This window comes from Cydia pomonella, chromosome 8 (assembly GCF_033807575.1).
Source record: "Cydia pomonella isolate Wapato2018A chromosome 8, ilCydPomo1, whole genome shotgun sequence".
Lineage (NCBI taxonomy): Eukaryota > Metazoa > Arthropoda > Insecta > Lepidoptera > Tortricidae > Cydia > Cydia pomonella.
In genome coordinates, this window is record NC_084710.1 from 2,089,722 (window position 1) to 2,103,671 (window position 13,950).

A 13,950-nucleotide genomic window follows, 5' to 3' on the forward strand; every position below is an offset into this window, starting at 1 on the left:
GAGCGTCTACATTTTTTAAATTTGTGGCCTTTTTCTATTAACGAAAAAGGCTTGCCAGATTATAGTTGAGACACTACGACAAAAAACCAATCTTTTTAACTTTTGAAAAAGTCAACTTCAACTATATTTAGATATTATTATTACTCTTAATCGTCTTTTGATATACTCGTTTCAAGGGGACAAAAAATATATTTATTTAAGCAAATATAACGCTTAACCCTTTGGTGCACATGGGCATCATATGATATCGATATAAAAATGTCTTCATATGTACATAAATGCCTAGTTTCAGAAAGGTTAAGCCTTATTTCTAAGGTAAGTGATTATTTAAATAAAACAAAAAGTATGTATAAATTTTGTTTATTGATGGATTCGTGAAATGTATAAGTGATTTAGTATCGTCTGTAAAAGTATTTGATGTGTCACGTTATGTGCTATTAAACTGTAGATGAAACTTTAAATAAAATCCGTAAAGAGTTTGTCGTTTGTTTAAACCTCTTTTATTTTAAATATAAGTTTATGCGCGCGGTTTTTTTGCGACAAACGTAGCGTCATACGCGATACGCGATGCGTTTGACGCACGCCCATCTAAAATCAGATAATCTAATGACCGTATATTGTTTCACGCGGTAAGCGCATTGTCATTTTTCTTGCATTCCGTACAATTCCGTGATCGCTTGCGTTCAACGCTGCATGTGTCGCATTTATAAACAACCGCGCGCTTTAGGATGTTACCTTACGAGTCAAATAAAACCGCCTACCATACAAGCGAGTAGAAATTGCGCACACAAAACGTATACTCACTATATTTACTTTGTTTTTTAACTTTCGCAACAAAAACTTATCCCGGATAACGTGTATATAAATAATATCGATACACTTATAATATTTTTCATCACAATTGTTCGTGAAAGGTAGGAGTAGGAGACGTAGGTACGTCCGAAATTAGACAGTTTTTCCCTCACAAGTGTGATGAAAAACATTGTGTGTGCCACGGGCGGTAAAGGAATTACGAATTCGTGGTATTAAATCCTCGGCTTCGGGCTTCAATTCACACTAGTTCGTAAATTCTTGTTTACCGCCCTTAATATATAATGTAGGTACTAATATATCATCAGGTGACAAACAAAACTCACCAATTACTAAACAATAATTAACCTTATTTTGGTGCTAGCAAGGTTCACTATGGCTTTTAACTATAACTTGTGATATTAATCAGTGAGTTTTGGACTAGACCTGGCGATATAATTTTAATGTTTATGTTATTTCAGCGTCTCGTAAGTCCTGATGACAAATTCAAATCTAATTTTGAACTATAATTAAATAAAAGCTTCCAAATTCAAAGCAGCAACATTACTCTGTGGGATTTATAAGCTTAAAATGAGAGCGTATCTTCGATTGTATGGAGGCGGTTTTTTGGCGGCGGGTTCTTTTAACCCTACATTTTTATTTTGCTATAGTCGGAAAACATATAAGAGGCAAGTGATAATTTAATTTATTCTACACCGTGTTTTTTTTAATTCAGTTAATTTCAAGGGTGCATCCCTGAGCTTAAATTAAGTAACTTTGTCAAAGACACCGGTATTCTAATTAACTCCATTTCGGAGATAATCAATATTTGATTTTTATCTTATAAGGCCCTTACGAACATGTACACTTGGCTTAGGGCCTGTTTACATACTGATTAGTGTTAAGTATGAGTTAATATTACTAAACGTAAATACTATCTCGTACGATTCATGTTCAGAATGACATTGATATGTCACAGTTTTCAATTGTTTCGTTTAGTTTAATGTCATGCCCGTATTACAATAACGCTATATGCAACATTTAATTACTTTTTATAAAAATAAAACAATAAAAAAAAAATAACTATGCCATTTGGTTTTCTTACACGTATTTACCGATACCCAGAAGTTAACGGAATTCAATAAAATCACGGTGTATAGTACATACTTTAGAATTTATTTAATATGTTACAATTTCTGATCTTAGATAGATCATATAAATTCAAAATAAGGCCCCTGAATACTTATTCAACCAAATGAATTCTCCATTATTACATATAATATATATTTTATCGAAAGGCACTAAAAATACAGGAAAAAATTTAAAATATAAAATCATCATTAAATCTTTGGTTTCGAACGAGAAAATAGATTTGAACAAAAATAACAAACTTTCTTAACTTACGATATTCTAAGATAATATCTTATATTATATTTCTTATATCGTCGATATTAGCTTATAATTAAAATATATTAATCATATAATCAACTCGCAATATTTGTTCAGACGTTGAATCACTAAGTCTAGAAGTAAAAAAGGTCTTTTCAATAATTACTTTGCTTAAAATTAATGGTGTCATTTCATGATTTCCGTTCAAACAAAATCTTTCAAATTAAGTATTGTAGATTCGGACTAAGATAATTTTGCATGGCATTTGAAACAACACGATATGGCAAAAATTCTACTTCTAAATGTCATCATTACCTAATGTCAAATTGGTATGAAAATATGACGTACATGACATTCCCTCACTTTGTTCTATTGACTATTTTATTTATCTGCGTATGTTTAACCTTTTTGCCGCCACTGACCTGCTATAAAGCCCCATATATGTCCCATTTCGTGCCCCACGTGCCACGGCGTGATATGTTATACAGGTTTACGTGCAATTTGTGGCTTGGCGTTAATGATACTTTGATGACGTGACGGCGAAAAGGTTAAATACAGCACATTAAATTGCATGTTTGCGTTTAGGGTCCTAACGCTAACCCCATCTATAATTCATTTATCACACTTGCTTAACCTCGTAAAGCCCACCATACAAAACAAATCTCTTTTTAATTTGAACCTTGTATAGTAAATTAGGATGAATTTAATTTGTATGAGAAAACAACGAAACAAGATAAATGTTTGTTTATGAAAGGTTCTAAGCACCTATTTAAATTTTAAAGGAGTGTTTGGGCCGTACGAGGTAAATCGAGCAATATAGATACTAATAGATGAACCAACAATTGAAGAGGTTCTCGTTCAAGACCCTTTCCCTATGTTGAAGTGAGATATGATAAAAAGTTCTCCGGATTTGAATGAAATTGTACTGGGATCTGTTATATATTATGTTTTTGAGTTTATTGACCATGTCACACATTGTCATACACACTAATATGCTCACAAACATTTGTTTATGTTCAATCTGTATCAGTATTCACATAATGCATATAAATTACATGCACAAAATAAGGCCCGGTTCTGAAGCGTGCTAACTTCCAAAATTTCATACTTTTATAAGGTTCAAATTTTGTGTCCACGTCCGCTAGTACCATAGACAACACTGCAAGTTCATATTAAACATAATAACAATAAAAAATAAATATACCGATGGGCCTTATTTGGTGCAGGTACATGAATTCACAATTTAACATCATTTATATCACTAGAATCCTAACAATTTTATCAAGTATTTTGTGATCTTTAAAATCGAGCATTATATTGACCCATAATATGCGGTTACTTCGTTGTGTGATGACGGTGTTTTGAAGAACTTATTATATAAGAAAGTCTTTTACAAGCGATATGCTTATTACTAGCCGGTCAGCTTTCAATTTCTCAAAAAAGACCTCAAAATATGTGAACTCGATATGTCTTCTGTACAAGAAGATATGTATGGATGGACCACACAACGCTAATATAAACAAATATCCAACGACGGAACGAGAAAACGAACCAAAATCATACTTAACTAAAAACTGATACAACTCGCGAACATTGAAATTTTTGACGCTCGTCGTTTCCTTTTTCGCTCCACAATTATTGGAGTGACAGAGAATACCTACATGAATCTCGATTTGTCAGTTAACCGTACGGTACATTTTATCCGAATGTCCGGGGTGTGCTTCAAGCTGTCATTAAGTCATAGTTTAATCAAGAAAGAGAAGACGTCATGCGTCTTATACGCTAGAAGAATCATCAACTATAGTGCAGTAAATTAAATACCACAACGTGTTTTATTTCGTTAGGTTAGTCTGAGTATTTTCTTCCATTTACAGAAATATTAAGCCATAGAATTACTAAATTCAAAGAATAGTCTCATCGAAGTTTTTTTTAAATGTTTTGGAAGAAGATAGTTAATGGAAGCTTTTTTATAATGAGTGGTTCCGTACGTGATTCACTGTCAAACATGAGATTTATTATAGGTACTTAGTATTTGAATCTGTGGTCCTAGTCTGTATTTTGACAATGTTCACATATCTCCAGCTGAGCTGGCCGGCGCCTGCGAGCGGGGCGCTAGCGGCCGGCGGCGGCGGGGGAGTCGGGCGGCGCGGCGGCCGCCTGCCCCATCTCGTCGTCCTCGGTCTCCAAGATGGCGGAGAAAGAGAACGGCATGAATGGGTAGCCCTGCCCTTCGTAGAACTTACTCATGAACTCCACCCTGGGAAGAGAAAGCGATTTAGGGTATTACCCAAAAAAGCGTACGTTTCTTTTAAAGTTAGATTCGGATTCAAATTGCACCAGCGTTGTCTCTTTCTCTTATTCTAGCTGATTTCGACCACAACGACTGCATTATATTATAATATTGCTTAGGTGCGGGAACTAAGCTGGTCTGCCCGCTGGTGCTATTATCGTTCCAATATGCAAGAGTGAGAGAGATAGAGGCAGATAATGAATGAATGAATTTCGATTTTCCCGTTTCGTAGTAGGCCTTCGGGCCTTCTGATGTAGGCGTGTCTTGCATCACTGCAAAAAACGTCAATTATCCAGAAAATCGCTAGTTGGAAAAATGCTCATATGTCAAACTTTTGCTGCAAATGTAGTTTTGAGGTTTTTCAAGGAACTGTCATTGTCCAAAGAAGAAGAGTACGGCAGTGAGGTAATTCCAAATCTCCTCCAAACGTCGGGTAGGTCATTCCGAAAATCGATCATATTTTTATCATATCAGAGTTCATATTAGAATTACCCGAGCAGACCGTACACTTACGTGATAGAAAACAATAAGGCCTTTGGAAATAACTTCGCCTTAAGTAGAATTAATAATAAAATTTATTATATTTGCAATAAAAATTGACATACAATTAGAAACAAATACACACAAAACCATAATATATAAATAAACGACTAACAAAATGAACAAACAGATACAGAAATATTTCTTTTCATATCAATCATATCATATCATATCAATATCAATATTCCATACCAATGCAACCGCAGTGTGTGCAGAAACGCCGAAAGCCCCTCCATGAGCACTAGGATGGCGAGCGTGAAGAACGCCCAAATGGCAAACACGAAGTACATGACGAAGCCCCTCACGGGGAAGCTTCCCAGCCCGTTTACTAGCACTCGCTGCCACAAGACTGCTGAGAGCTCTGCAAAAAAAAAAAAAAATTTTTTTTCATCACACTTGCTCGAAAAAGTTCTTATTTCATGCAGGTGTACTGAAGGACAAAGGCCTATTATGTTCCCGCGGGAGTTATGGATTGTGAAAAAAAAAGCTCTTTTTTTTAAATTATGTTTCATACAAACCAAGTAGCATAAATGAGTTTTACTTTTAAAATACTGACGTTTATAATTTAATATTTTTGTTTATGTTTAAAATTAAATAATTCGATTAATTTAACAGCCGTTTAAAATATTTTTACATAATTATTAATCGTGGCTGAATGCCGAAGAGGTCTGTGCCTTCGACACTAAATACTAACCTGTCAAGAAATTACAAAATGGCGGACGAATGTTTGATATGTCACCGTATTTAAGAATTATTTCGTTATAATTTAGTTTTTTCTTCGCAAGTGTGATGAAAAACATTGTGTGTAACTCCGGGGGTAAGAATATTGTAAACTCGGGTCTTTGATAATCACTCTCGTATCCAAAATTTCACTTACCCCCCTCGTTGCACAATGTACTATAAAATGTCTCACTATATTTACTAGTGCCTCTGTAAGTACACCTCACTAGTCATCGCGAGTCTTTGCATCAGCTTAAAACTAAATTAAGTCATGTCGTCTTCATTATTTACTTAACTTTTACTCTTGAAGATGAGTGAAAAGATGTCACATCACTCATCATCCTGCTATGCCTGCTATCATAGAACTTTACAATACCTATTATTAACACGTTTGGTGTCAAGTGAAATACTCGTTGTGAAGACCGCATGGCCGCATGGAGTGACGAAGTGCAAAAAGACGGGGGAAGGGTGTTTGACATAATTATTTAAAGGCATGATAACATAGATTGTCAGATTATCATTAGTCATAATTCTGAAACCGTTAACTTCTCAAAATTTCCGTAAGGTTATCCTATAGATAGATAGGCTAACCTAACGTAATCTAGGTTAGGTTTGTTTTATGGCAATCCTGAAAAGTTACGCGTTTCTGAGAAAAAACAAATTATGGCTAACGAAAATGCAGACAAACAATACATTATAATAATAATAATAATAAAATTCTTTATTGTGCACTACTAAAGAAAATCTCATATTACAAACAAAGACAGGACTTAAATTAGTAGGTAACAACAGGCGGACTTATCGCTATAAAGCGATCTCTTCCAGACAACCTTCAGATAGCGAACCGGTGGCAAGAAATAGGCTATTGGGCAGTGCAAAACAACAATAAAACAAGTATACTTATAATATGTTAATTTTAAATAATAAAATCGTTAACTCCGCAGGATTACTACATTGTGACATAAAACTTTATGGGAAACAATAGACCCCCGTAAAAATAGCTAAGCGGTCTCGACGGTGTCCGCTTAGTCGACTGGTCAGAAACAGTGGCCTGGTGTACTTCAGGTCGTTGCGTCACAGTAGTACCTAGTAGGTTTTACATAGGAAAAACTTGTCCACATATTTGCAGTAGCGTTTATGGTAACTTACGTGCATGCGCGAGTGAGAGCGCCCACAACCGCAGGTACGAGGCCGTGTGGGACACGGTGCCCAGCACGTACTCGATGGTGTGTATGGCCTGCGTGATCAGCATCTCGCCCATGCCTCCGTCATGGGGGTCCGTCTCTGTAGCTTCTCCGCTTTCCACGCCTTGCTGATATTTCTGAAAACATTTACGTAGATTTCAAATGCCTGAAATACAATCATTTACACTAAACTGACAATTCTTAACACATTCACTGTCCCAAGTGTTTTAAAGAGAGGTATGGGCAATGTGAATGTCATCTCGCCTTGTGTGGTAGGGCACAGCACAGCAGATGTCATTCCAGATCTAGAGCAGAGCCCAACTGGGGAAGTACCTCCACCTTACAGAAAACCGCAGCCAAATAACACTTGACCCTATATACTCATTGTGTTGTGTTCCTGCCGGTGAGTAAGGTTGCCAGAGCTCAACGAGGGGGGTGGGGTTAGGGTCGGCAACGCGCATGTAACTCCTCTGGAGTTGCAGGTGTACATAGGCTACGGAGACTGCTTACCATCAGGCAGGCCGTATGCTTGTTTGCCACCGACGTAGTATAAAAATAAAAAAGCTGAATTGTTAACCTTACGACTTTGTTATTGAGGCTTGCCGTGATCCATATACGGGGCACGGACAGTGAACGTGTTAAAATGATTAAGTACATACTTCTCATAAGCAATTTTGCTTTAAAAAGTGTAATGACTCTTATGGCTACACTATGGATACTTGTGCGATAAGAGACGATGTTGCGACTGGTAGTCAAATTTCGATTTCTTAGGGGAAAATGAACACAAGTAGTAACATCATAATATTTCCGTCTCCTTGTTCCCATTTATGTAATAACGTTCTCCAGATAGCTTAGACTTAGACAAAAAAGATATGTGACCGGAGCCGGCAAAACGTCCCACTTTGTATATGTGACCGGAGCCGGCAAAACGTCCCACTTTGTCGCTTTCTAGACGCCTTGTCAGGTTATTCGTATAAAGATACAAGAAAGTCTCGTCCTTATGGCAAGCGAGAAAGTGGGACGTTTCATCGGCCGCGGTCACATAAATAAATAAATAAATAAATATTATAGGACATTATTACACAAATTGACTAAGTCCCACAGTAAGCTCAATAAGGCTTGTGTTGAGGGTACTTAGACAACGATATATATAATATATAAATATTTATAAATACTTAAATACATAGAAAACACCCATGACTCCGGAACAAATATCCATGCTCATCGCACGAATAAATGCCCTTACCAGGATTTGAACCCGGGACCATCAGCTTCGTAGGCAGGGTCACTACACACTAGGCCAAACCGGTCGTCAACATACACATAATGATAGATAAATTTAAAGCCAGAGGCAGCGCTCAAGGCAAAGGACATCCAATTAGAATTGCACTTAACAAGATACATGACCCTAAGGTGCAACATCTAGAAGAGAAGGAATTATCACGATCATCAATATTTAGGGAACGTTTGATGACGATGAATATTAAACCATGTATAGTAAACTACAGAGATAACTGACCCTCCCTGCATATAACTTCATACTAGTTTGCAGGGGATCAGTTATCTCTTGTGGTGTGCACTATACGTTATACACACCTTCACATAATCTTTCTATATATATTCCGTAGGTTAAGGATCATATTTCATTATTAAACTATACTTCCAACCAACAAGTTGTCTCAATTGACACCACTCCTCACCTGGCGATCCTGCCATCGCAGCGCTTTGCGCGCTGCCTACCGCGACCGTGACTACCGCGCGAAAGTTTTAAATTCATTTATCAAGGACTAAACATTACGCAGTGAACAATCAAAATTATGAAACAAGATGGGGTCAACGTAAACAAAACAAGAGGTTGTCTTCGCCCAGAATGCTGCCGGGGGCTCCAGCAACAGCGCCGAGGTGGTTAAAAGTATAAACACCACAAACACTCTGCTGGTCGTGGTGGTATGCATCTTTCTTTGGCGGCATATGCTTGGGTGCTGCATACTACTTTTACAGAAAATGTCACAAAAGGTGGATACGCGAGCACTTTGCAGCTTACTCACCCTTCGTTTCCTCTCCGCCATGATATGGTAGATCGGCTTCCCGAACAACATGACGGGTACACACAGCAGAGCAATAGCAATGAACGTGGACTGCAGCGCGCCCTGCCCGGGGAATATGTACGCTTTACATGGCGGCTTGGCCACTGTCTCCGTCATGAGCATCATGTTGATGAAGAGGATGAGGACTGAGGGCGCGCAGTGCGTGTTGTAGGCGGGGTCTGGAAAATATCAAAGTGTTACAGACACTATAAGAAAAATTGGTAAGGTCTTCAGTGTGTGTCCGTGGGTGTGTGTATGTGTTATTCAGGTCACATTCGGATTCTAATGAAAATCCAAGAATCGACATTAATTTCGTTATTTTCTGCAGCAATGCAGGCGGCAGCATTGCGATTCAATTGAACGCAAAGCAGTAACGCTGGTACCGTCTGAATTCACTTGTAACCTTTCGGTTAATTAAGAATGTCGAATAATTCCGGAAGTCATTCGTAATTCCATCATATCAGAGTCAAAATTGAGAAAATTTCCGAATAATATCTTAGTTTCAATAACTACTAAAATGGCGGCCTGTTAAATAAGGATAAAATTCGAGCGAGCCTGAATAATATCAAGATTAATCTTTTTTTGATCAATCATGACATGATGGTCAAGGTTATCTTTTCCTGGTACAAAAATTTAACTACCTAGTCATTTATTTTATTTCCATTTATGAATTCTAGTATTGTTTTGTTTCTCATAATTAACTAATATTATAATTCAAAGATTTTTACGTACCTGGCGCAATTGCCGAATACATCGTCCACTTCATGAACATCAGTATACAAAGATACCAGAACAGCAGCAACAAAAACAGTATCTGCGGTATGTACTGCAAGTATATCATCTGCTGCTTTCTCAGGAAGCTGTTGAATGAAAACATTCATTACTTCTGCTGTCATGTTCAAAGTATTAATTACATTTTTACTACACTCAAAATGCTCTTTGAATACCATTTTCATATTTACAGTAATAACACTATAAAAAAAATCAATGACATTCGAATCAATTATTTTATCTGCTTTTGAATGATGACCATTTATATCTATTAATTTACAAACAACATGAAGTAGACAAATAGTCCAAATTTAACGTCAATTTCAATGCCAACCTCAAAAATTATAATAAGATGTAGGGCTTCTAAGAGAATTTCGAGCATATTTGGTCTAGTTTTCTATGAATACAGTAATTACTTGAAGTTTACCACACTCATTGTTACACCGAACGCCATATGTATCACTCCAAATATGATTGATAGTTTCATCTTGAATGAGTTTAGGAATATTATGTTATTCTCTGCAAACTGGAAAATAAAAACCAAATTAAATATTATTCAAATTAATAGAAATACATAATGTGTTACTTATTAGAAACAATGGTTACTTAATGATTGATCACCAATTGCCGAGATCCACAACAACCCTTACCATACCTGATCCTTTGATTCAACCTTAATGACACGTACCTATCTATTTGAACAGTTACTTTTCAGGATAATCTCATATATTAATATCCAATTGGGTATAATACACCGTGGGCCAATTAAACCCGACAGATTTTAACCACGCATTCCTGAGGTCATAAGGACCAAAAAAATTTATATGAGTTTTGGCCAAATTCGCCAAAAAAAATTTTTGCCGAAAAAAAAAATGCTTTTGCGTTTTCTGCACACGACACGTTATTTATTTTTACACCTTGGTGAAAAAAAATCATTACAACGAATAAGTAAAATTTTTTTTTTTTATTTACAGACGAAAATTGCGAGTTTAATTTAAAACTTTAATATCTGTCAGTAGGTATGTCTAAACCAAGTCACATAGTGGCAGCGTCACAGCTAAAAAGGCGTTTTTGACTAAGTTATAAAAGAGACAAATTTTCACACAAATTGTCATTATCTCTAAAACAACACCGATTTCAGAAAACATTCTATGACATTTTAGTCTCTAAATGCGGTCAAGAATACACCTTTGAAATCTGTCGGGTTTAATTGGCCCACGGTGTATATAATAAAAAAAAAAATAGATTAAGAAAACTCACTTGCCACACTGGATCCAATCCAAATGGATACGGCACTTGCACATACGCTTCCGCCGGCTCCAAATTAAACGCATGAGATGAATTCAGGGTCTCTTCATCATACAAATTTATCCAACTACTCCCAAAAATATTCAAACTTTTCGAGAACATATCGTTGTATATTAAACCAGTGTACATGGAGAATATCCCCATTAAGAGGATAATGTAGCGGCCAGCAAAGAAGATGTTCCAGATTTCGTTGTCGCTCTTGACTTTGAGGAAGCGCTTTTCCATGATGACGAGGGTGGCTGCAAAGGCGGTCATGATGATGCCGTGGCCGAAGTCGCCGAACATCACGGCGAAGAGAAAAGGGAATGTTATGATCGTGTATAGAGCTGGAAAGAAAATGTAGATTTTTTTGTTATTCATTTCAAACACCATTTATTAAAAACACATTTAAAATCATATCAAGACAGAGGCAAGATCCACAACGCAGGCTTCGTCAATATATATACGTTTTTGTTATTTACTTAATATTCTCCTAAGCTTAAGGACCCTACACCTTGGAAGTGTCTCTCGCGCATACTATTCAGTTAAGAAAAAAATTATATTAGACACCTAAATATCATTTTTGAAGACCTATCCTAATATTTTTTGAGTTTCAGTTCTAAGTATGGGGAACCCCCAAAATTTATTGTTTTTTTTTTTGTATTTTTGTGTAAAAATCGTAATGCGGTTCATAGAATACATCTACTTACCAAGTTTGAACAGTATAGCTCTTATAGTTTCGGAAAAAAGTGGCGGTGACATAATCGGACAGACAGACGGACATGACGAATCTATAAGGGTTCCGTTTTTTGCCATTTGGCTACGGAACCCTAAAAATGTCCCCCCCCCCCTGTAACTTCTAAAATAACAGAATGAAAAATCTAAAAAAAAATATGATGTACATTACCATGCAAACTTCCACCGAAAATTAGTTTGAACGAGATCTAGTAAGTAGTTTTTTTAATACGTCATAAATGGTACGGAACCATGGGCGAGTCCGACTCGCACTTGGCCGCTTTTTTATTAGTACCAAACGTTGTTGATAGCATAACTACGTTGGCGTTTAATTTCGTGTCTTTATAATAATTGAAATATTGGAATATTTAATGTATTTAATTGTTGTCAAAACTAAATCGACATAAGCTTCAAAATATTCAAAATATGTGTGTGTGTGTGTGTGTCTGGAGTGATGTTGAGTAAAAAGAAAATGTGTAAAGTTTGTAAATTATCATGTCTTGTTACCTGGGTTGACTTCCCTGTAGCTCGCAATTCCATAGGAATCAATGAGGGTCTGGAAGCCGGCAGTGAACTTATTGGTGCGGTTATAAGTGGGCGGGACCTCTACTGTGGGTACGTGGTGCATGATTGAGGGGATAAGGCTGCCCGTAGCTCTCTGAGGAAAAAATAAATAATATTAAACCTCAGAACTATCAGCAAACACAAGAAAAGGTGAGTTAATATATCTAATTAAATGCGTGTGTCCTGACTGACTGACTAAATGACTCATCAACGTGGAGCCAAAACCTGTGTCTAAACTACAAAAGCTAGGAAGCTTGAATTTGGCACATCAGTATACAATTATAATGTGTATACGGTTTTGACGACCGGTTTGGCCTAGTGGGCAGTGACCCTGCCTACGAAGGTGATGGTCCCGGGTTCAAATCCTGGTAAGGGCATGTATTCGTGTGATGAGCATGGATATTTGTTCCTGAGTCATGGGTGTTTTCTATGTATTTAAGTATTTATAAATATTTATATATTATATATGTCGTTGTCTAAGTACTCTCAACACAAGCCTTATTGAGCTTACTGTGGGACTTAGTCAATTTGTGTAATAATGTCCTATAATATTTATTTATTTATTTATAAGGTGCCCCAACTTAAGTAACCATAAGGTAGAAGTACTAGTGCTCGACGCTGCACGAGTCATCGACATGGGCACTTTATTTCATGGAAATATAGGTTAAATTTGAACAACGAAGATTTTTCTGTATTCGAACTTAATCCTTGTCACTTTGACATAAAGTGCCCATGTCGAGTACTAGTGCAGCGTCGAGCACTAGTACTTCTACCTTACTAGTCGTATAGAAAAGTGGATACTTATGTTAGGGAACCTACTATAAGAAATAAGAAGCGATGTTGAAAAATTCAACCTCTAAGGGGATGAAAAGGGGACGAAAGTTTGAATATGGTTGAAAGTTATTATAAAAGAAAAGTGACGAAAGTTTTATTTTAAGCTAGGAACTTGCAGCTTCGTAAAAAGGCATTTTATTAAAATATAAGAAAAGTTATTTTAGCGTTTTTGTAAATTTACATAAATATGTGTATATTTTGTTACTTTTATAAAAATTTTGCAGTCAATGTAACTACGTTGAATCCTTTTGCCATAGTTGTGTAAGCAAGCATAACTGTACATTCTATCTGGATATATTAGACAGCCGACCTTTTGTTTTTTTTTTTAATACGACGTCGGTGGCAAACAAGCATACGGCCCGCCTGATGGTAAGCAGTTTCCGTAGCCTATGTTCCTATGTACGCCTGCAACTCCAGAGGAATTACATGCGCGTTGCCGACCCTAAACCCCCCTCCCCCTCGTTGAGCAACATTGGCAACCTTACTCACCGGCAGGAACACAACACTATGAGTAGGGTCTAGTGTTATTTGGCTGCGGTTTTCTGCAAGGTGGAGATACTTCCCCAGTTGCGCTCTGCTCTAGATCTGGAATGACATCCGCTGTGCTGTGCCCTACCACACAAAGCGAGATGACATTCACAATGCCCATACCTCTCTTAAATTCATTATAAATAGACACAAATCCACGGATTTCCTGTAAGGTATTGAAGCATTCTGTGACAGCTTAACACAAAGTGATACTTCTACATGCAGAACAATA

General features: G+C 36.8%; 1 protein-coding gene across 5 annotated transcripts in view; it reads right to left on the minus strand.

Moving 5' to 3' along the window:
* Nucleotides 1-344: 344 nt before the first annotated feature.
* Nucleotides 345-13,950, minus strand: part of LOC133520379 (V-type proton ATPase 116 kDa subunit a 1-like) — a 57,377-nt gene continuing 43,771 nt past the window's right edge. For all 5 annotated transcript variants that reach the window (XM_061854761.1, XM_061854762.1, XM_061854763.1 and 2 more), the window contains 8 exons: nt 12,300-12,450; nt 11,031-11,404; nt 10,187-10,296; nt 9,732-9,859; nt 8,961-9,178; nt 6,878-7,049; nt 5,201-5,369; nt 345-4,435 (listed from right to left, as the gene is read on the minus strand). In XM_061854761.1, coding sequence (XP_061710745.1) covers nt 4,291-4,435; nt 5,201-5,369; nt 6,878-7,049; nt 8,961-9,178; nt 9,732-9,859; nt 10,187-10,296; nt 11,031-11,404; nt 12,300-12,450 — 1,467 coding nt within the window. In that variant the 3' untranslated portion in view covers nt 345-4,290. The remainder of the gene's footprint in view (nt 4,436-5,200; nt 5,370-6,877; nt 7,050-8,960; nt 9,179-9,731; nt 9,860-10,186; nt 10,297-11,030; nt 11,405-12,299; nt 12,451-13,950) is intronic.